The following is a 24,641-nucleotide window of genomic DNA, read 5'->3' on the forward strand; positions in this document are numbered from 1 at the left end:
GCCCCCCCATAGTTAGTTTCTACTTTTGTGGTCATAATGTGAAGTGGAACACCAGGAGAGACAAGCCACCATGGAGTTAGTTTCCTCATTTGGATCCCTATTAATAATTATTACCAATAGAGTCATGATAGATTGTCACACAACTATTCAAATTCATGTTTTCTAAACAGGAAGATTATTGACAGGGGGGCCATGAAGAGACAATGCTGGATTTTAGAATATTATTATTATAATTATATACTTTATTCATTAAACATGAAACTCAGCCAACTGAACATTCAAAAATGCATTACAAATACCAGTGACTGGTGCTAATGGTTGATACGGTTTGCTGCCAGCGTCCTAGGTATCAACCAAGTACCTTCTTAAAATATAAGATGTTCCGAATAACACAGTTGTTTGTTTATTCAACTTGTATGCCGCCCTATTCCCGAGGGACTGTTTTTTGCAGTTCTGCTGATGTTATTGCAGGAAGCTGCATGTTGTTGATGTATCTTGTAAAATTCTTGGACATGGTGCCAAGTGCCCTGATGACAATGGGCATCATTGTTACATGCTTCATCCATAGCCGTGTAGTTTCGATGGCCAGGTCGCGATATTTTTTTATTTTTTCTAGTTCTTTTTCTTCGACTCTGGGATCTCCAGCAACAGTGATATCAATAAACTGTACACTTCGGCCCTCTACAACCATGATATCTGGCGTGTTGTGCTCCAAATGACGATCCGTTTGTATTCGGAAGTCCCACAAGATCTTCACCTTCTCATTTTCGATAACTTTTTACACTTTATGTTCCCATGACTTTCTGGATACAGGTAAATCATATTTTTACATAATGACCAGTGGATTAATTTATCAACTCGGTCATGTCTAGCTTTGTAATCAGTTTGTGTAATTTTGCTGCATTTACATATTAAATGTGAAACAGTATCGACTTTGTTATTGCAAAGTCAGCAGTTTGGTTTGTCAGTGGATTTTTCTATCTTCGTTTTCATGGAATTAGTTTGTAGTGCTTGTTCTTGAGCAGCCAGTATTAAACCTTCCGTTTCCTTCTTGATAGTTCCCATCTTAAGCCATGTCCATGTCAAGTTGTCATCACATTTTCCTTCAATGTTTTTCAAGTGCTGTCCATGCAAACTTTGGTTTTCCATCTATTTAATCTGTCATCCAGCTGTTTTTCCTTATATTCTGCCTTTGTTTCTGTTGTTTTTATGCTGTTCTCCGTTTTCACAGCCTGTAGCAATTTTTCTGTACTTTGGTTCACATAATCACTCAAACTTCATTTTTCTACAGTTTGATGCATTTGCAATAGCCCCCTGCCCCGTATTTTTCTTGGCAGTTACAACCTGTCGATGTCACTTCGTGGATGTAAAGCGTGGTACATATTCAAAAGTTTGCGTGTTTTCCGGTCCAAGTTTTCCAGTTCAACCAGAGTCCAGTTGATGATTCCAGTTGAGTAGCGTATCACTGGAACTGCCCATGTATTAATGGCTTTTATTATATTTCCAGCATTCAGCTTTGATTTTAATATTTTGCGGACCCTCCTGATGTATTGTTGTGGACCCTCCTGATGTATTCCTGATGTATTATCATCATCATCATCATCATCATTATGTGGTTAATATTTGGTGAGATTCACAGCCTTTGGGGCTGGTTGGTAGCTCAACAGCTTGAGTCCTAACCAAGGACTTAGGAACTGTTAAGGTAACGTCGGAGGATATAAGCTGTCCCAAGTAGGGTGGCTTTTTTTATAGAACCAGAATGTTCAAGTGTGATAAATTTAAAATTTCCAAATAACGAGGTAGCTGTTTATATATTGCTCCAAGGGCTCCAATTACAATCGGGACAACACACAATTTCTTTTTCCACAGTCGCTCAACTTCAATTTGCAAGTCCCAGTACTTTGTGATTTTTTCTTGCTGTTTATCTTCAATTCGTGCATCTCCAGGTATTGCAATGTCAATGAACCATACTATTATTATTAGTATTAGTATTAGTATTACTACTATTACTATTATTATTATTAAACATCTGAGGAGAAAACTCTGAAATCAGACTATTCATTTTAGTAGCAGCCCACTAATGGAATAGAAAAGATACCAAAACAAACAATAGCAGTAGCACTTAAACTTATACATCGCTTCACAGTGCTTTATAGCCCTCTCTAAGAGCTTTACAGTCAGCATATTGTCCCCAACAATCTGGGTCCTCATCAAATGAGGACCCAGACTGTGGGGGCGATATGCTGACTCTGTAAACCGCTTAGAGAGGGCTGAAAGCCCTATGAAGTGGTATATAAGTCTAACTGCTATTGCTATTGCTATTTTACCGACCTTGGAAGGCTGAATCAACCTTAAGCCTGGTGAGATTCGATCTGCCAAACTGCTGGCAGCTGGTGATTAGCAAAAGTAGCCTGAAGTACTGCATTCTAACCACTGCGTCATCACGGCTCAATCATATATAAATACTGTGAACTACAACCATCACATCCCAAAAATTCTGCTCCACTGATGTGATTTAATAAAATGTTGCTCACTAACATTTTCAAAAATGTTGATTTTCAAAAGATCGAAGTATCTTAGGATGAGAATAGCTTATCCCTCCTAACCTGGAAACACAGAGGCCAAAAGGGCACAGTACAAAGATTTAGAGTACTCACTGTCTTTGCCTGATGCACGGTCCTTCCTTTCATTCCCATCCAGCAATAATAATCTAAAATGGTTTTATTGGATTAACTATGACATTTTTTAAAAGAAGAAATCTAAGCTAATAAAAACATTTGTAAATTTGCAATCTCTTGATATTCCTTCAGTTAGAGAGTTAATTCCTTTTACAAATATAATTCACACACTAAAATGCTTTTGCCTTTCAGACATTAATTTTAAATATCTCTTGAAGTATTTATTAGATTTCAAATACAAATAAAAATTGAACCAATATTTACTATTTTAATTTCATGTAAACTAAAGACATTAGATCTGAATAGTATCAACTGTTCTATTTTATGCAGATTACAAAAGTAAACACAGTTTCCCTCAGCTACTTAAATCCACAACTGAGTCAATATTATTGGGGGGGGAACACACCCACAACATCAAAGAAACTTTAAAGAGCTCTATCGCCCTCTAGTGAGCCAATGCAATGAATTTAGGTCAAGGAGTATTGAAACAAAAGTTAGTTAGTTAACCCATGCCTTTTAGAATTCATAATATATCCTTGAGCTAGAATTAATCTTAATTAGAGAAAGGCAAGAATAAAATCAAAAAAAGAATTTATTTCCAAAGGGAATCATCTCTTTATTCCAAAAAGCAACATACTTTTGCAAAAAGCTTTCTACTGTACAATTTTGTTCCAGTTCGTCTTCTTATAATTTAAGCTGCAAATTTACATGAAGTGCTACTAACACTTGCAAACAAAATGCTTGCAGTAAGTGACACCCTTAGGGAAAGGGAAGATTTGTCAATGCTGATAAATCCACTTATTTAGGATGTTTATACTTTACTTTTCAATACAAAGTACCTCATCATTTTTAAAAAAATTGGTATTTGCAGAGTTCCTTTCAAGTAGCCAATATGTGAGTTCAAAACGAAGCACTTCTATTTGCTTATCATCAGCATCTGTGTCAATAAGGCATACATCAACTAAGCAAAGTCACAGCCTATAATATAAACACCATCTTTTGGTCCAAGGATGCATAATGAAGAAATCTGCTTTAGGGTTTAGACCAAAATTGCTATCACTGTCCATTTATCTTAAGATTTTGCCTGGAGATATTTCCATAGTACAAGTTAGTAAAAACAAAATATTTTCCCCTGAATACAATATCTCCATTTGCACAATTTCTCTACTACCTCAGCCTCTTGATTCTGGAAGTATAAATCAATCTCAATAAACAATCCCAAAATCAAATTATTTATCTAATCAATCAATCACAATAACAAATAAAGCTCTCCATCTTCACTATTAGACCTTCAGTCAGGAGTTTAGGATATGCACTAACAGCTTTTGCTGTGATTGATTTCTTTCTATATGTATCATTAATCTTTAGTACCTGCACGGTTGCATCATGCCATTGGTTATCAGATTCTTAATCCACAGATGTTTTTTAATCCACAGATGTTTTATATGTTCAAGTTACAATAGTAGCCACATATAAGTGCAATTTCTTCCAACCTATGAGGAAAAACCCTACAATATAGTAAGAAGGCACATGTGGAGCTGTTCTTTGTAATTTCCAATAAGCTCCATAACACAATTGTTCATTTCTTCAAATAGCTAAACGGTATAGGGACCATTATGCCATCGATCCACTATTGGCACAAGTTTCTGCCTGTCACAGGCATAATCTAAAATGCTTTCACTTACAAAGCTTTTAAAAATTTGGACTACATATAACACTTTGATATTGAGTCACTTCTAAATTCTTCGATTACCTTTAAGACCAACTGCAGCCATACCCTTATTATAATAGTCAGATTCTCGATTTAGCTGTGTGCCAAATTCAAATAGGTAAATATGGAGCAGGTGTTCTTACGGGTTCCTCTACATCAGCTAATTCTGCCAACTGCAAGGAGTTCAATTTTGACTAGTTCAAGGTTGACTCATCGTTCCAAGATCAGTAAAATGAGGATCCAGATTGTTGGGGAAAATATGCTGACTCTGTAAACGGCTTAGACGACTGTAAAGCACTTTGAAGTGATATGTAAATCTAAATGCCATTGCTTATTGCTACATCTCCAGATTTCTTTTTTTTTTTTGCATAAACTTCAAAGTTTAAATCAAATTACTTTCCTAAAGCACTGAATTCTCAACTCAACACTCAATAGGGTGGAACAGTACAAAATAATCTTCATTATGTTATATAATTTTACTAATATTCTGAACAATTGTTGCCTGCTCTTAAAAAAGAGGGGAGAAAATTGGGGGAAATTGTACAATGAAATCCATCTTTACAATGACAAGATTAATTGTGGGCACTTTTTATAAATCACTGTTTCCATCTCCAATCTGTCAAAAAATATGAAGCTGATCCACAATCATTCTCATTTCTGCTGACCTCATATCACCCAAAACACAAAAGAGAATATGATGAGCTTATCAACACTCACATGCTAATAAGTGAGTGCAAATAAATGTTACTTTACCCACAATCTTTCATCCCTACTGTACACAAAAGGCAAATCAATTCCTAGCAGTATATATGGTTTCCATTATATATTTTTCTAATAGCGTGGGGGGGGGGGAGTTAGCAAAAGAGAAAGGGAAGTTTTAAAATTTTCCAGTCAGAATTTCATTGTATTTAAAAACTCCAAAGGTTTATGAAAGTAAAATAAAGCATGTCAGCAATTTTATTAACAAATATAATAAAAACTTGTAACACCGTATGGTGGCATCCCAGACGGGCATGGATATAAATTTCTCAATACAGTATTGCAAGTTACTAAGGTGGCAAAACAATGGATAACAGACCAGTTTCAGGAAAAAGACACTGAATTTCAGTGTGGTGAGGAGTTAAAAGAGGGGACCAAATGAGTAGCGTAAATCCAGGGACAAGGAGACAAAATGAGAGGAAAGTTCTACCAATGAGAAAAAAGACCACACAAAATTGTGCAAAGAAAGAAACACTTCAAAAGAAAACACCACCTTTGATATAATTTCCAATGAATCAGAAATAAATCATCTTAGCTTCCCAAAATGAACCAACATCTAAGATTAGACCAAATAGTGTAAATCTTTTGTTTAGAAGTACCCTCAGCTGTCCATCATTCAATGTCCCATTTAAATTTACATCTTGTTTCTAATACCTGAAGCATAAAGGCTGACTTAGTGTTGCCCACAACCACCTCTAGCTGAGAAACAAACACTATACTGAAAAAGGGTTGATGGGTAAGCAAAGGTTGCAGATGGCCACAGACTGGCTGATGAAAACACCTCCCATATCCCAAATGCACGTTGTGTAGAGATGCGCATCTTGCATGCTGATTGCTTGATCCAACTTCCTGTTCTGGGCTTTGCTGTTTGAGTGTCCCCTGGCCAGAATGTTAAAATTCAGAGACTCATGAATGCAACAACTAAGCAACCATCTACAAACAACAGACATGTATGTTCCCTCAGGTGCAGTGCTCGATCCTTAAATCATTCGTTATCTGCAAAGCTGCTAGAACACAACTGGGGGGGAAAACATGACAAAGAGCTCTTACCTTTGAATCTTCGCTGCTTACTCCAAGTTCTAATACAGCTTGAGGAGATTTCTGTTTTGCCTGCATGGACTGACCCATCTGAAGGTTAAGTTGCCATCCAACTGTCTCAAGCTACAAAACATATATCATATTGATTACTAATTTGGTAAATAAAGTATGGGGGTATCAACACTGCTTAGGAACAATTGTCAGCCAATATGAAGCACAGAGACTGAAAGAAAAAGAATTCTACCATCTTTCTTCATTTATCTATACCATCTGCCAGGGTACTTTTACAATTAGGTTAAAGAATAAATATTACTTATGGTTGTGATAACAACCCCAGAATTAAGTAAACTACAATTCTCATTGTTATTAAAACCCACAAACCACAAATATTTCTTAAAATCCCAGTTACCACTGATATTAACTCCCAAGACCATAAAATGTGACTAGAGTGAAGCTTTTGCTGAATAAAGAATGATCTTATTAAATCAGTAGATTTTGTTTTTTAACAGTGCTCCTGTTCCTTGCCGATTTGTGACAGTATTAAATAAATAGAAAGGGGTGTGATTTCTTAGCCCTAAAACAGAGTTGGACCTTTGTATTATGCAGATTATATTGAAATATTTTTAGAAGTATTTTTAGAAGCTAACATCTCAAAAACATTCATTACTATTGTATGATCTGAATCACTTCTTCTGATAAACTGAATTTTTTAAGCAATTACAAGAATACACAATTTATAATAAACAGGAAAGAAAGACATGTTATAAACTAACGCTAAAATCAACAGCTGTGAAAAGCCTAGTGAAAGAAATGCATCTTGACGTATCTTCAAAAGACAGAGCAAAAGCTTTTGAAAATATTAGGAGTAATACAGAAGAAGACATTTTCCTAACCATTTTGCATTACAGAAGGGACAGTGCAACTTCGTATTTGGACAGGCAGTCCTCTTTGTCAGTTGAACCCTAAGACTTTAAAAGTTAATCTGATATTATGCCTAGAACAAGTTTCCAACAAGTCTTTCAAAATTAGCAAAACATACACTGCATTTTACATCAATTGGCCTTTCCATATGTTTTTAAAGATATCAATACATAGAATACAACATGTAAGCATGGCATGGATAAATGTGCTGATACATAGAATGGGCCAAAGGGTCAGACACAACTGAATTGCTGCTAATGATGAAGCAGACCAGAAAACTTTCCACAGTCAAAAAATTTTTTAGACAAATTCCACTTTTTCAGTGCTATGATATTTCTTTTAAAAATGGTTATTCTAAAAACTTGAGAAGTCCAGATTTTAGGTCACTCCCTCTTTAATATACAACCCAAATATTTGGGCAGACTATGACTGAGATGAATAAATAAATTAGAATCATATCCATTTGCACAGAAAACAAATGTTCTATCTAGCTAATCTAATACCATGTTTGACAACATTATTTACTTCCTTAACATAGGATAGCAAAAAACTATGTGTGATAAGGTTTCCAAAGACCCAGATGAGCAATTCCATCAGTTTTGCATAGCAACTGAACAGCATAATGGATAAGAGAGCACAGTTTAACATCAGAGAATATTTCATTTTACCAACTTCTGCACAAATAATCTTCATAATCAGAAAATCCAGCATCAGTTTTTTTTTAAAAAAATCTTAATTTTGTGCAATATTGAAAAGCAAGTTATTTCTATTTTTTCATATATATTTTCAACATATTTCTAATGCTGCATTTACATTTCTCAGTGAATTACTAATGCAGTCTTGTACCTGTTGATATAAAAATTTAAAATATCATTTTAATCCATAGCTAAATAGATACTGATGGCAGATAGTATATAATTTGTACAAGCTAAAATACATTAATTTGCTTATAACCATACTGGAACATCACTTTCCAAGCTATCTGCTTAATCCATGTCATGCTGAAATAGTTTGCTATTATTTCCCTCACAGCTGAATATTCTTTATGATAGATTATTTCATCATTTCTTTTAGCTGAGAACAAATAATATACAACATTTATATTTAATTCATACTGAACTGAAAAAGTACTGGAACAATTACATAACTGATTAAGCAGTCAGAGAAAAGGCTTTCAGAAATTTAATAGTCTTACTTTTTAATGCTTGCTTCCCACACATCCCAACCTCCCGCACCGGGTTCTGGAACTAAGCTATGCTTTCAGAATCTTTGATTAATGAACCCTTTGCAACCTGAGGTAGATAGAATGGGTTATCTATTTATTTTATTGAAGGGAAAATTGAATATAATAGACCAATTCAGACCACTTAAGGTTCAAGATATATGGCCACAGTAAAATGGGACAAGGGGTAGCAAAAAAAAAAATGCAAAGAATTAAGCCTCCCAAATAAGAAGTGTTTTCTTAGATAACAATCATAAATTGACATATGTACTAACTACTTATCAGAATCAAGTTTGAAAGGTAAGTTTTTTTAGAAATGTATTATTTCTCCTTCTAAGTATAATTACAAAACATCAATTGCTTTCCAGAAATGAGTACTTGATAATATAGAATGGAAGAGTTTAACTTTAAGAAGCATATGTTTTTTCCTCCTTTAAAGAATCTGCATACTGCACCACTGGTTAAAAATAGTAGTGTGTATACACTTTATTTATTGTTTAGTTATTTGTTTTCTTAAAATGTAAGTGGTGTGCTAAGGCATAAAGTATTAGGCCATAAAGTATGTATGCAGTTTGTCTGTCTGTTTATGTATCTATGAATGTATGTACTATGAACAATGCTCCACAAGAAATAAATGAGAAAGTAGCATAGAATCTTAGTATCTGGGGGATTATGAAACATATTGTCACTTATAAATAAACTTGTGGGTAGTCATAAAAATAAATGATAGCAAAACAAACATCACTTCTCCCAAGCCCTAACATTTTAATTGCTCTAGTATTTTCTTATATTTAGCAAAGAATGGCTTGTCTCTAACAAAAACAAATTAAGCAATATAGTACAGTAGGATGAACTATGAATCAGGAAGTTCAAATCTTGTCTCTCTGAAAAATTTTCTATAAGGCTTTAAGTAAACTTGATAACTTCAGAATCATCTTATAGAACATGCAGATCATATCCAATTCCAATTTTAAAATAATAAAAATCAGCTTTAAAAGTTGAATTAAAAAGTAATGATTTATTAAAGCTGTAGAATCTATGTTTTCTGACTACTTATTTTTCTGGGCCAAATGATTTAACGGCATGATTAATTGGCAATGATACATTATATTCTGCCTGTGCAACTAAATGTGTAACTAACTAAAAAAAACCTGAGCAGTTTACGTAGCATCATTATTGTTTATTCAATATACCATAATGGAAATAAATAATCTGCATTAGTCTAACAGCAGGTGTACTTCTCATAACAATTCATGCCTTGAAGAAAACTCAGAACTAAATCAAGACACATGCAGATAGAGAACAGAAAATATTAAAAAATAATTGTGGCAAGGATAAGGATAAAAAAATATGTAAGGCAGAGGCTCACATACAAAACAAAACAAAAAAAAAACCCACCCCAAAAACCCAAAAGCAGAACAAACCACTGTACAAGATATGGTGCTGATAAAATTAATCAAGCAATTACTTTAAATTACTGGAGAATCAATCTTACCATTCAGGCCCTACACTCTTCTTAGATTGGCCTAAATAGTAGTCCTTTGGTTATGACCCTAATTGGGATCAGAATTTTAAGCAAGCAGTTGTTAAGCAAAACATGTGACCATACTGCTTAGTGATGGCAGTCCCAGAAAATCAGATTGTAGTTGTTAGGCCAGGAACACATGGTCATTAGGGACCCACGTTTTTTTTGCCCTGCATGAACTACTTCTGCTTCAACTCTCTCCATGTGCCTATCTCGCATTTCTGTTTTGACAGTATTCCACCACCTAACCCTGCTGCCACCACCAAAGCCCCCAACTGAAAGTCATCTTCTTCCTTCTTCAGGATTCAGGCAATGATCAAGGGACCATCCCTGCAATATATGCGGCAAGTACTGCTGAACAGGGGAAGGCTTTGTAGGAGAATGGCTGGGTCAAGTGAACAGATGGCCTCTGGATAGCCTCTGTTGGTTCTATCTTTTGCTGAACCCCCTTTGCTCTGGATAGCCCTTGCTCTGGATTGCCTCTGTTGGTGCTCCACCCTTTGCTAAAAGCCCCCACCCCCCCAAGGCCAATTCTCCAGAAGCACTTCCAAAATAAATCGCAGAGCATACATTGCACCTCCAAGAACACTTGTCCCTCCACTTTGTCCAATTCTGCGGTCAGACTCTTGGAGAACACCAGATAACATGATGAGCATATTGTACCTCAACATCCCATTGTGCTCTCCATGGCCTGTGGGCTATCACTTCTGGCCAGGTCCGGCAAATTGCTTTTAGCAGGCAAGGTTCCCCACCCCCATCATCTCACCAAATTCACCAAGCAGTCATTGAATTGTAACTTTAGCCAATGCCCAGAACACAGGTCCACAGGAAAGGGAAGAAGACAGCAAAATTAACTGGTGGCTGCCATGGCAGGAGGAGGTAGAGGAGAGCAGGGTGCCAGAAAGGCAGAGGTGGGGAAAAGATAGGTGGGCAAGGGGAGTTTAAGTAGAGGCAGTTTGCACAGAGCAGAAGATCATGGCTGTGGCATACTGTAACTGGTAAGGAATAATGAGGTCTGGTGAAAAAACAGCTAAATCACATGACTATGAGGATGCTATAATGGCCAGAACATCAAAGACGCATCATGGTACTCGTTCAGCCCCATCAGTTTCAAACAGTCGCTGAACATAGGACAATAATCCGAGGGATTAAATTAGAAGTACTGAAAGTCTTCAAAGCTTGAAATCATCTACAAATTGCTCCAACTCGAAGCCACATGATTACATTTGATATCTCAAATCAGTTTAAGGGAATACTTTGATCCAATTATTCCTTTGAAGCTCCATGAAGCCCTAAGATCACATTGCCAGGGAAGAAGGGGGGGGGGGGGAAGTCAGACCAGTAACGTTCTGACTCCAGTAAACATCGTGCCTTCTCAAGAAAAAGATGCCTCCCAAAAGGAATAATGTAACATTATATCTGTATAATTTCTGAAAAATGTAATATAAAATATTCAGAATGGGCCTTAAATCTTCAGTTAATATGAATAACTCTTATGTCCCTAAATTAACAAATTAATGTACTGAGCACTATTTATTGCTATACTCACTTGCACAGAATCAAACTTATTGGCATTTCCTTTTTTGATGGAAGATTCGTTCTCAGATAATAACTACTTCTCTGCTAAGTTTACTATTTATCTATGCTTTTCTTTTTTTTATGTCTACGAGAGATTCTCAATAATTCTGCTCAAGGTTCTCCCAAAGGTGTTTTTCAAAAAGCAACTGGACTTTGGGGTTTTTTTCTTTGAATTACCTTTCACTTCCCATCCAAGAAGCTTCTTCAGTTCTTCTCTTTTTTATATTTCCCAGAAGAATCAAGATAGGGTTATTTATGACACAATATTTGAAACTTTTACTATGTTATGCAGAAAGCAGTTCAATAAATTCAGCCTCATATATTTGGAAGGTGAAATAATATATCAGTCATATATTTTATGCTATTACTAAAAAGTTCTGCATTTTATCTAAGCAAGCACAATTATTTTTTCAGAATTGGTGGTGTCAAAAAATAAATAAATTCTCCCAGCCTTTGGACCATACAGTATATCTAGAGCTCACTTCATGACCATGGTTGGAACAGGCAATGCTATCATAAAGTGAAAACTATGTACTACGACAGACCTATATCACTTCCTATTTGGTCATTAAGGAACAGAGAACTCATGACTCTGACTTGCAATTGTACTTTGGACACAAAGCTGGGATGTTTAACCTTGTTACTTTGAACAGTCACTAAACAGGCACTCGGTAAGCAAGAACGAACTCCTATGTCTTAATACCTGGTTGCTTATATATACATCAAGCAAGGGGGAAGGGGGGAAACATGCCCTATTAAGATTTTTAAAAATCAACAGAATTCAAAATATTACATATTTACTTTGAAGATTTTTATTCAGTGTGATGAGAAGATTCTTGCCAGTAGAAAAAAAAGAAATTATAAATTAAATCTATCTTTTACAACAAATAAATAATTGGCTTTAGAAAAGGGTTTCCTAATGCAGTATTTTACAACACTGAAGTGAAACAACCACAAGCAAAAGTTGTTTATGGCACAATAATAATTAGAGTATCTCATAATACATTATGAGTCAGCCCATTCTAGTCCCAGATGATGTCACTTCTGCACTTAAATAAAATGGTAAAAAGAAAAAAAACTTTACTTGTTAGATCTTGGCTCATATCAGGAGCTATTTCTAGTAGTTCTGACACTCCTGACATTAACAGTGCTCTAATTAAGGTGTCAATATGAAGATTAATGCCCTGGATTTCTTCCAATTAATTTCAAGGCACCTATTAACATGACTTCCAGAATTCTCTCTACTTGACAGAAATATTAAAAATGTTATATATTGCAGCCACAAACATTTGATGTCAATTACTAACAGAACTACCCATCCTCCCCCACCCTCTTCAAAGATACAAACTGCAAGAATGCTCAGTGCTCAGATTACCAAAGAAGAAAAAGCAAAGCTCCAAGATCCTTAATATTGTATGATGGATTCATTCACAGTATCTTCCAATCTGGAAAAAGATATTAGCAGAAGCTATGCAACCAATTGTTCTTCCTTGCAGCAATTTTTCCACACAATTTTCTACAGCTGGGTTTCCAGCCATGACTTTGGTGGGATGCCTTTATTACTTCTTCACACTTCATGCTTCATGCCTTCACTTGCCAGTTACTGAGCATAGTTCCTTTGGATCAGAGTTTTTAAACTTGACAATTTTAAGTTGTGTGGACTTCAATAATTCCCCAGCAACTATGTAGAAGTTCATACATCTTAAAGTTGCCAAATTGAAAAACAGTGCTGTACATATTTTAAATACTTTCACTTCCAAAAACCTCAGCCAGTGTGAGCCTCATGGGAACTCTGGTCCAACAAATATAGGGAATACCAAAATACAGAAGGGTATGGTATATAAGTATGCATTACATGGAAAGACAATGATTAGGTACCTTTCATTTTGCTCCCACCTTTCCAACTCAGCTCATTTACCATCCTAATTACACTTTAACTGCAGCAGAGTTTCTTTTTTTAGAATGTAAGTTTTTTTTAACTGAGTACATTCTAATTTCTGCCATCTCTTTAATGTATTCTTCTCATGTGCACACTTTTTAAATAGACATTAAAAAAAACTCTAAACCTTCAAACAGTAACAACTAATTAAAATAAGATAAGACACAATGGAGAATAAGGTCCTCAGCAATAAAAGAGAAACCATTCACCAGTTCACACTGCACAGCATGCCTCACTCTAATTGTATATCACACTTCCAGTTTTAAAGCAAATAATAGTTCATCAGGGTGCATTCAAACAGTTTACTTTTTCGCATCGAAGAAAGTTGATTTTTCATTATATATGGTCCAAACTTTGATTTAAATAAATTCTGGGAAATTTTTAAACCCAGTTTCAAACCATAGTTTGCCTTAAGCTATGATCAAGTATGTCAGACCAACGGAAAAACTAAGCTAAATAATGATTTAGCATTATATCCAAATTATATCCTCTGTTAGATGTTCAACCAGAAACTAAGCTATTCAAAACAACGTGCAAAAACCATCCCTTTACAGAAATTGTTTCAATGTCTTGCTTGATTAATATAAGGTTATATTTATATTAGGAGAGGATTCAATAGAAAAATCTGCTATAAATAAAATAATGGGAACCTCTTCAATATCACAAATATTGTTCACAATGGTTTCTTTTAAGCATAATATGAATTTAAAATTCATAAAGCTGATTTATGGGCAATGTATGTATATCCATAGATATTTTTATGTTGCTTGGCTTTTATTAATAAAATACAGGCTTTTTTTCCAACAGAAATTTTGGTACATATAGTTATTGGCGGAAATGATGCTCCCTTTCTACAATTCTGCCCAATCTTGTCTGTGCTTAGAAAAAACTCGTATCTATTTTCCTGATTATTTAATGTATTGCACAAATTTCAATCATAATTACCTTATGTGGTGACAAAATTCTTTGTCTAAACTTTTCCACAATTTCTGGACCTGCAACTGCCCATGTGGTAACAAATACTTCTATTTTATCATGACTCAAGTTAGAATGCTGCAGCTGCTGTTGCAAAACAGTCTGTTTCAAGTTGTGATATATGGCCTGGAAAAAAAAGATATCCAATGTATTGTACATACTTTTATAAATGTTATTTTAAATGACAATTATGAAGAACCCAGGGAATACCGAACAAGTAGTATCTACTGTGCATATGTGATTTAGGATTTCCAGTAACAATAGAAGCATAGGATTGAAAAATGGAAATTGTTCATTAATAAAATGACCATAAAATAATATCCCTGAAACAGAAAAGCTATTTTAAAAAAAAAAAAAAAAAAAAAAATTGATTCTGTGAGGACGAAATGATTTGTATATCATATATAACCACAGATGGCGCAGTAGTTAGAATGCAGTACTGTAAGCTACTTCTATTGCCTGCCGGTTGCCTACAATTTGGCAGTTCGAATCTCACTAGACTCAAGGTTGACTCAGCCTTCCATCCTTCTGAGGTGGGTAAAATGAGGACCCAGATTGTTGGGGGCAATATGCTGACTGTAAACCACTTAGAGAGGGCTGTAAAGCACTATGAAGCGGTATATAAGTCTAAATGCTATTGCTGTATATAGCAGTCTGAAAATTATTGAAAATTATTATTACTAAAACATGACATATAAAACCAAGGATTATGTGACTTGTACATCTCTTCAAATAATTCAAAGAGATTCCAATGATTCCAAGAGATTTTTCTTTGATTTTTCTTTGCTTGAATCTCATGTACACTATATCTATGATCTATATTAAACCATGTTTTAAGACACCACAGTTGTACGTTTGCTTTATATCTTAAGCCTTAAAGAAATAGTTGAAACAACAGTGGGTGGATTCACACATTTAATGACTTTTCTCTGCTTCTGGCTTATCATGTTGCATGAATTCAGCTAATCATGGCTAGTCTGACACATACAGAATTATGTCAGAAATCTAAGAAACAAGAAGCTTGGGTTCTTGCATAGCTATGAATTTCAACCATATATCATTTTAATGTACAGTTCAATCCAAATAATATTTTCTTAGAAGTTCAATTGTGAACAATACACTTCTTTATATAATAAAGTTTAGGACTGCAGCAATAATTCTTTAATGCATAGTGACAATCTCTACTTTCTTCCAAGGCATCAAGATATCCATTAAAAAACAACTAGCCATTTGGAGCACTATCTTTTAAAGTAAAACTTTGGAGAAAAAAATTATCTCTGTCAAGTTAAATATTTACAAACATATCAAAATTGTAACATTAAAAAGTGAATACCTGTTCCAAAATGAATGTTATGGTTTCAAGTACAAGATGAAGGTCTTGTTTTTCTATTGAGAATGCAGCTTGAAGTTTTTCTTCCTCTTCTTCTGTGAAAGTACTCTCTGTCTGAAATTTGTAAAAACTCCCAGTTTAATTTTTTTTAAATAAGGAAATTGTTTAAATGATTGCACCATGCCCCATTCCCTACAATCAAATTCAAACTTAAATACAAAGGGAAAGAGTTTACCTGAAAATATAAATAAATTTCCTTAGCTATCAAATTTTCATTCAAAGTCACTAGGGGGAAAAGGTTTGTTCTCTAAAGTTCATAAATAAACAGACAGACCCAAGGAGAACAGAACGTTTTACATGAATTTCATTTGTGCCAATTAGATTCTTTGTAGATAAGGAAGTCTCCAAATTTATCTTCTATAATATCTAACTTCCTTGATTAAAATATTGTTGACTATATGTATTCTTTATTTATATGTGTTTTCTGCAGCCTTCTGAGCCACATGATCATGATAGCTAAACACTGCTAAAAGTGCCATTCAAATGTGGAAAAACCAAAAACGACAGGGTCTTATTTTCTTTTTACCTACAAATATGGCTTGGGCTTTATTATGGGGGGAAGGTTTATTGTTTTGGGGTTGCAAGGCGGCTGCTCTCTTGTGAGCAGGCTCTCAAAGAGCCGGGCACAGCCTCATGGGCGAATGGCTGTGTTGCGCTGTCGCAGCAGCGCAACACAACAGCCATGAAGCAAAGCCACCCGGCAAACCCCCTTTGCAGCCGGGCACAGCGCCATTCACTGACCTAGGGGTATCGCCAAGCTGTGTGAGCACCTCTTCGCTGCTGCCCGGCTCCCACGGCTTGGCGCCTTCCAAATGCCAGTGAATGGTGCTCTGCATGGCTGGAGAGGGGGGTTGCACGAGCGGCTGTTCCGCTTTCGCTCACCTGCCTCCCAGCCTCCCTATGCATGGCCCAACTCTCATTACGGAGCCAGGGATCCTTTTTTTGCGATTTCCAACCCGAGTCTTTTGGCAGTGGCCACTCTGGGCGCATACTCTATGGTTGTGGGCCAGCTGCTTGCAGAGCATACAACCATAGAGTGTGCGCCCAGAGCGGCCACTGCCGAAAGACTCGGGTTGGAAGCCATGGAAAAGGCCAGGCTGGGATGGCGGCGGCAGTGGAGTTGCCCTGGCTCCGTAATGAGAGCTGGGCCATGCATTGGGAGGTGGGTGAGAGAGAGCGGAACAGCCGCTCACGCAATCCCCCCTCTCCAGCCATGCAGAGTGCCATTCACTGGCATTTGGAAGGCGCCAAGCCATGGGAGCTGGGCGGTGGCGAACAGGTGCTCACACGGCTTGGCGGTACCCCTAGGTCAGTGAATGGCACTGTGCCCGGCTGCAAAGGGGGTTTGCCGGGTGGCTGCTCGTAAGCGTGATCGCTTCATGGCTGTTGTGTTGCGCTGCTGCGACAGCGCAACACAGCCATTCGCCCATGAGGCTGTGCCCGGCACTTTCAGAGCCCACTCACAAGAGAGCAGCTGCCCGGCAACCCTCCTCTTCAGCTGGGCACAGCGCTGCTCACCAACCTAACGGTATTCCAAAGGTGCCAAGCAATGCGATCACCTTTGCCTCCCCCCCAGGTTCCAGCGGCTTGGCACCTTCGGGATACTGTTAGGTTGTTGAGCGGTGCTCTGCCTGGCCGGAGGTGGGGGGTTGTCCTGGGGGCTCATATGCGGGCGGGCTTATATTTTTTCCTACCAGAAAAATGTGGCATGGCTGTATTATGAGGACATGTCGTATTTTGGGGGAAACACGGTATCATGTCAGAGTTTTGGCAGTGTGACTATTATTATGAGTAAAATGCAGCACACAGCGTTTTTAGATAACTATTAGTGCTTTATATACAAAATATATAGACATAAACATGGAGCTAAATAATCTCTTACCACTCAGCTACAAACACCAGGAGAGAAATGAAACACACAATGAGAGAGAGAAACGCCCTTTAATGACCACCTGTTTATATAGACTTATGTGGACCTCCAATCAGTCTTAGGAGAGTTATACCATAGCTGCAATGAATCATCCTCATAGCATCAGCCTTGCCTTACATTGCATCAGATTACTGATTACAGTTTACAAACTTTCATCAGCTGGCAGCTATTAAATCCTTATTACCTGATATATCATTTTTAGTTTTAGAACTATTGTACCATACTATGGAATATATGAATCACATGGGTTGAGGAAATACCTATCTTTTATCTCCCACAGTATATGTCCAGCCAATTCAATCTGGAAGGGTTAGTGCATTTGTGGGAACCATCAATTAAACAAAGCCACCTATCATGACCCTGGAAACATACAGTACCTTTTCTGTAGCAGCACTTGCCCTCTAGAATGAGGTTCCTTCAAGATGCCAACAGCCTCCACCTTGCTGAGCTTTTGAATGACCTGGAAGACCTGACTCTTCACCCAGGCCATAAACAAGGATGGCCAAAGGCTTCCTTTAATTCTTTTCCTTTGTTCCCATCTGTTCTTGTCATTCTACCAGCTTTACCCTTCTTTTTTTCTTGCTTTTAATATGTTAAATAGTTTATAAACTGTCCACAGTCACTGAAAGTCAGGCAGGATATAATTAAATTATTAGTCTCCCTATTTTAATGAGAGAGAAGTTGATTTGATGTTTGAACAAGGTTATTTTCATTTTTGTCCTTTTTTAATGAAAAATAGATTAAAAGAATGTCAACCCTACTCTGAAATAGAATTCATGGTTATAATCATTTTACAGCCTCATTCCCTTATCAGAGATCCAGAGGTATAAACTATGCCCAGAATTTATTGGCCCGCATGGCTACTTATAGGATTCTGGCAACTGAAGTTCATATATTTGAAAGCTGCCCAGATAACATTGAATGATTTGGGGTCATTTTCACTTTCTATACCAACCTTTATGTGAAGCTTCTGAAGAATGCGGGAGAGAAGGCGGGAGAATCTGCCTGTATCCAGAGCATTGATCAAGGTCACAGCTTTTCGAACTCTTAAAAAAAAGAATGAAAAATTTAAAAGCGCCACATTAAAGAACCACTTTTTTAGATAGGTAGCGATCTAAAATAACAGATTTTGAATTTATCTCCTTCTCAGCTTTTACCAAGTTGTCAAATAGCAATTTAATATTAAATGAAGTAAACTGACTGCATTTTAAGGCAATCTGAAATTCTCCAGCCAGTCTCCAGGAAACAGAAGTCAAGTGATTCCAACCTCCCTTATTGGTCTTGCAAAGAAAAAACAAGGGCAATGACTTATTTTAACTAAATTCGGGTTTAAATTCTAATTCAGGTTTGAGCAGGAGGCGGCGCTGTATATGGAGGTCTCGCACAACACCGACAATTTGGTCCAGAAGGACATCATCTAAATATCTGAAATTGCAATGTAAAGCAGCGGCTCTTAAAGCAGCCACATACTCATTAATTGTTTCTCCCTCGCACTGGCTTCTCCTATGAAAGGCATGCTGGCAAGCTGTGCGGGATGGTGTTGGAGCGTAATGATTCCTTAGTTTCGCCATTAACACATCCTATGAAACAGTGTGTACGGATTGGAGAGCCACTAGCGTCCCCGTAATATTAAACATCTCCGTACCACACAAATTTAGAAAACATGACTTTTTTTGGTTTTCAGATAGCCCGGTGTAGTCATTGGCTTCTAAAAAACATTCAAATCGGGAAATATATGAGTCCCAGGTCTCTGTAACCCTGTTAAAAACTGCTAATGTGTTCATTGAACCCATTCTGAGGTAATTTGTTGGCTCAGTTGATAATCAGACCGCAGTCCTCGTAGGTTTTGTGACTTCACTCAACCTTTCGTTGAGTGATTCCTCTGAGGGAATTCAGTTCTCGTGACTCAGCTTTGTGATAGTGACTCTTATCAGTTCTGCCTGAGCTCCGCCTCAGCATCCCACCCTTGTTGCCAATGTTCTAGCTAGAGAGAACGTGGGCGGACAAACGGAGGCGAGCCAGGACTTCAAAATGTTAACAGTTTTAATGCTAACAGGTTGCCAAACGCAGCACTTCGCAATACACGCATCTCAGCTAACTGGCAATGCTGAGCCCTGTTTGACAGCTCTTTATATAGGCCGGCTGTCAAACAGGTAACCAATCAGGAGCGAGGACAGCACCCCCTAGTCAACAGACCAGAGGGAAAACTATAAAACGTAGCACAAGTTTCTTTAGAAGTCGGATGGAACTCAGCAGAGCCAACTGCTAAGCCAGTGTTTCTCAACCTTAGTAACAGCTGGTAAAGAAACTGTATCAAAATTGAACAGCCCTTTCTCAGTAAAGAGGGATGGATACAATATCATCTATCTCCAGTTTGCAATACAGTCCTTTCAACAGTTCCAAGAAGGCTCCAGCCCCATTAGCACTACTCAGGTAACCCTGAGGACACAGATAAACTTCCAGGTGGCCTCAACAACTCGCTAAAAGAATGCAAATGACCAGTTTCTGCAAGAAGTATAAATCCTTCCATTCTCCACCATCCAGTCAGAGCTGAAGAAGCTTCTTGGATGAGAAGTGAAAAATCTTCTAAGAAAAAACAAAGTCCAGTTGTCTCTTGGGAAAAAAAGCATCTTTGGGACAACCATGACTGAGAATCTCCATAGACATTTAAACCTTAGCAACTGTGAAGCTCTGCAGACTTCGAGTTCCACAATTCTGGGATTTAAAGTCCACATATTTCAAAGTTGCAAAAGCTGAAAAATGCTGCGCTCAGAAAATAAGGCCAGGAAACCCCTTCTTAGAAAGTCAGGAATGATTTTGCGTGTGTGACCCTTGGCTCCTTATTCTCCCTTTGCAGCCTCGGCTGCTGCAGCATTTTCGCTTTGCTCCTTGGTCCAAGCGTTAACATTGAAAGAGAAGCTCTCCCCCTCCACTCCCGTCTGCATTTTAGCCTGCATCACTTTTTTGCATTATTTGTAAAGGACGTCACCTTTAATATCATGCAACCGGCATGATATTAACCCGCAAGAGGGTATGTAAGAGGGAAAACACCAGAACAGTCTCGCCCTTACCTTTCGGTATCAGGAATAACCATGGGCGCCGCCATTTTGAGCGCCGTCAATCATACCATCCCCTTTCCCTGGAAAGCCAATCAGAAGCTCAAAAAGCTTGGTCCCGGAAAAGCTACTCCCAGCGGTGCGAGTCAGGCAAGTCCCGCCTTTCGGTTGCTAAGCCTTCTCCGGGTATTTATCGCCAGGGAGCGCCAGGAAGGAGTGCATAGCGTGGGGCTGCTGCTACTGCCGGCGAGTAGTACACGGCGGAGCATGCGCGTAGAAGCGCTGCCTTTTTCGAATTCTTGTCTGTCGTTCCATTGGCTGAGTATCATAATCCTGGGTCATTGCCCAAAAGATTAGTGTTTATGTATTTCCGAGGTACGCGACTGCTCACTCATACTTTAGTGCAGGGGTCTCCAACCTTGGCAACTTTTAAGATTTGTGGACTTCAACTCCCAGAATTCCTTAGCCAGCTTGCCACGATTGGAGACCCCTGCTTTAAGTGTCATACAGAACATGAGATTTTTGGCAGGAATATTCACAGCAAATCAGGACAAATTTGAACTTGCCCTGCAGCGACGCCCCTGTGCAGATTCTCTTTTAAGTGCCAATCTTCAGATGCTGGAACAGGTCAGAAACTGCAAAAGATACTTTGGTTCTTGCAAAAACAAAAATCAGATTTATTTTTTTTGTAATTACCAATTGCTAACTAACAGATTGGTTGCATTTTGTCGCTGAACTCTTTCTTTGTCAAAAAGGAATGATTAAAATGGTTTTTATTTTATATATGTGTGTGCTGTGAACAAGGTTTCGCAGTTTTGGGCTAAGGAACAACAAGCACTGTCCTAGGTGTCCATGCCCCCACCCCACCCCCTTCAAAAGACAAACTATTCTAAAAATGAAATATTCACATTGGCAAGAAGTGATGTCATCAGATTGGCCTAGAGGCACTATAAACCTTTGAATCAGAACTGATTGTGAATCAAGTTTTATTCACTAACTTAATAATGAACTGTAGTCCAATACCCTGCACATTGGCATAAAATATGTCATCTCCATTTTTGCCCCTCTCTTGCCTCTATTTCTTTTTTCCAGATTGGTCTTTTTCTCTTAAGAACAAAGCTCTCCTTGACTGAGCTAAAATGCTGAGCTATATCTTTGAGTCTATAGAAAACTATGCCAACATAACATTTTTTGTTACCTCAGGTTTCTATGGGATTTCCAGACACGAAGTTGTAAATGATGCTTATATAAATTTGCAGAGCACTTAAGGAAGGGAATTCTCAATCCTCCAGACTTCTTTTTCTCTCCCTAGTCCAAGTGTCATTAGCTGACAGGAAACATCCACTAATCACTCTCCTTAATATAGAATCCTTTGCACAATGGGGAGAAGCAGATTTAGCTACGTGTCAAACTCATGAGTTTGTACAAATGCAAGTGTTTTGTAAAGGTGTATTTAAATTGGACACAAGGCTACAGCTGTTCCAAAATATGGCTGACATCATATACATCAGCATCCTAACTATCAGCTGGTAATCAGGCTCCCTTTGAACATACCTCTGCAAAACACTTGTGCAAAGAGAGCAAGTTTTGATATTCAGTTTGTATAACTGTACAATCACAAATGTTAACCATGAAAAAGTGATGGCTCAAGCCTTACAGTTTCAAAGATATGAAACTCAAGGGAAAGAGATGGGCAGGAAAAAAAGGGGGAAATAGTTCTTGTATCAATTTTTCAAAGTGCCTTTATGATTATAAACTAGGGTCAAAGCTGTTCAAATTGTTTGTTCTCTTTTCTCTGCCTGTCTCTTTCTCTTGAGTTCTGTGTCTTTAATACTGGAAGCCTTGGGCAATCTCTTTTTCTTTTTTTCCTTTGCTTCCACTATTTAGCTGAACGGCAGAAATGTTATACCTGCCCAATAAAAGCATTTAACTCCAACTGCCACTCTGTTTGTGGCTATTCAGTAATAAATAATTCCAGATAAAATTTATCTGATAATTTCAGATTAATGCCAGGTCAGTGTGGAAGTCCTCAATCTTAAACATGTATATCTAACTGTAACCCCAATTTATCTTAATGGAGTTTATCTAAGTAAATTTGTTTAGGAGTGTAAAATTGCCCTAGATCAAAGGTAATCTGAGGTTCTCCAGATGTTGTTGACTGTAATTTCTAGCAGTTTTAGTATTTCCAGTGGTGAGGGTTACACTGTGGGTTATAGAGAAACAAGTGAGGAAAACAAGTCCCAATCCTGTTTTTTTTAAGCAGAGAACACTGACCAAATTATTTTGTTCTGTGTGTGTGTTCTTATTATCTAATTACATTCCCTAGGTAAAGGATCAGCTCTCCAGCTGAACTCCACTCTGACTTGAAGCAACAACAACTAGCATGACCAGTGGTTAGGGATCTTGGGTGTTGTAGCTTGGCAACATTTGGGGGTCATTAGTTCCCCAATCCTGTCATAGAAGATAGTATTTCTTGGATCTGTTCATCTTGTGGAATTGTTTAAAATGGTTTTTAATATCCATCTCTCAAATATGTTAAAATGGAACGCACAAAGTGCAATAAAGTAACACTAGCAAGTGGTAGTAGAACTATCATAAAATAAAATTTAGTCAATAAATGAAAATGATTTTTGAGTAAATACTAGCATAGGAAAGTCCAGTTCCTCCTACAGCCATAATGGCAAACCTATGGCATGGGTGTCACAGGTGGCATGTGGAGCATTTATCAGGGCATGCGAGAGGTTGCCCTGTGAGCTGGCCAGTGTTCATGCGCGCACTGGCCAACTGACTTCGACCTTCTTTTGGAGCTGGTTTTTTGTGCTCCGGAGCCTCCGGAGCACAAAAAACTGGCCCTACGCGCAAACCGGAAGTTCGGGGACAGATTCCGGTTTTCTTTTAGGACAGTTTTTCACCCTCCAGAGCTTTCAGGAGGCTTCCCTGAAGTCTTCGGAGGTCGAAAATCAGCCCTAGGGACAAACCGAAAGTCACCATTCCCAAACTTCCAGGTTCCCTGTAGGTCCATTTTTCATCCTCCAAAGGCTTCAGAGAAGCTCCTGAGGCTTCCGGGGGGCGTGGGAGGCTATTTTCACCCTCTCCAGGCCTCTAGAAAGCCTCTGGAGCCTGGGGAGGGTGAAAAAACTGCGGCAAAAGCCAAAGGCGCTGGTCACGTGCATGCACACGCGGGGGGGGGGGGTCGCGCGCTTGGCATTATGGGTGTGGCAGGCTGGTGCATGCCAGCCCCTGTCCTCCCCCTGCTTTTGGCACGGCAGCCAAAAAAGCTTCACCATCACTGTCCTAGAGTGTTATCAACAGCCTTTAGTTATGCTGGCTTTGGGGCTTATGAAATCTTGAGTTTTTCAGGCTAAGAAAAGCTTTTTAGGATAATTGTTTTGGTGTTTTCCATTGAAAGCAAAGAATCAACGTATGAGTGAGGAAACCTAAAGATGAGCATCTACCACTATGACTTTCTTGGCCATCCTTCTCATGTTAGCAGGATAACTTTTGCAGTAATTGCTCTTTTGTTAAATAATCCCTGAATAAAGCTTTGCCTACACTATAAATCTATTATTTCTTGGGACTCTAAACTTCAGCAGGGTAACCTACTGTCCATTAATCACATGGTAAAACCTTCACATCTACTAGGTTTGAGATTCCTGTTGTGTTTATAGGGTCAATATTCTCATTTCACTTTATAATTGTGCAAGCAGAGAGTGGTGAATTTAAAATATAAAGAGCTTTTCCTTCTTGATTGTTGATGGGTAAGTGTTGTAAACAGTAGGGCAGGCTAGACTTATTTCCGGTCAAATAATGAAGTGGAAACATTTGGCATTCTGCCCAAGAAAATCAGAATCTGTCACTTAAACCCAGAAGAATAGCTTACTAGTCAAAATCTGGTATACAAACTACTGTACTAGACAAC

General features: G+C 37.9%; 1 protein-coding gene across 1 annotated transcript in view; it reads right to left on the reverse strand.

Moving 5' to 3' along the window:
- COMMD10 (COMM domain containing 10) overlaps positions 1-20,848 on the reverse strand; it is a 61,612-nt gene extending 40,764 nt beyond the window's left edge. Inside the window, exons 1-5 of the mRNA XM_032214337.1 lie at positions 20,738-20,848; positions 18,622-18,712; positions 15,680-15,790; positions 14,317-14,472; positions 6,199-6,309 (exon numbers count right to left, since the gene is read on the reverse strand). Of these exons, the coding sequence (XP_032070228.1) occupies positions 6,199-6,309; positions 14,317-14,472; positions 15,680-15,790; positions 18,622-18,712; positions 20,738-20,772 (504 nt within the window). The 5' untranslated portion in view covers positions 20,773-20,848. The remainder of the gene's footprint in view (positions 1-6,198; positions 6,310-14,316; positions 14,473-15,679; positions 15,791-18,621; positions 18,713-20,737) is intronic.
- Positions 20,849-24,641: the final 3,793 nt, after the last annotated feature.

The sequence above is a fragment of the Thamnophis elegans genome, chromosome 3 (assembly GCF_009769535.1).
Source record: "Thamnophis elegans isolate rThaEle1 chromosome 3, rThaEle1.pri, whole genome shotgun sequence".
Lineage (NCBI taxonomy): Eukaryota > Metazoa > Chordata > Lepidosauria > Squamata > Colubridae > Thamnophis > Thamnophis elegans.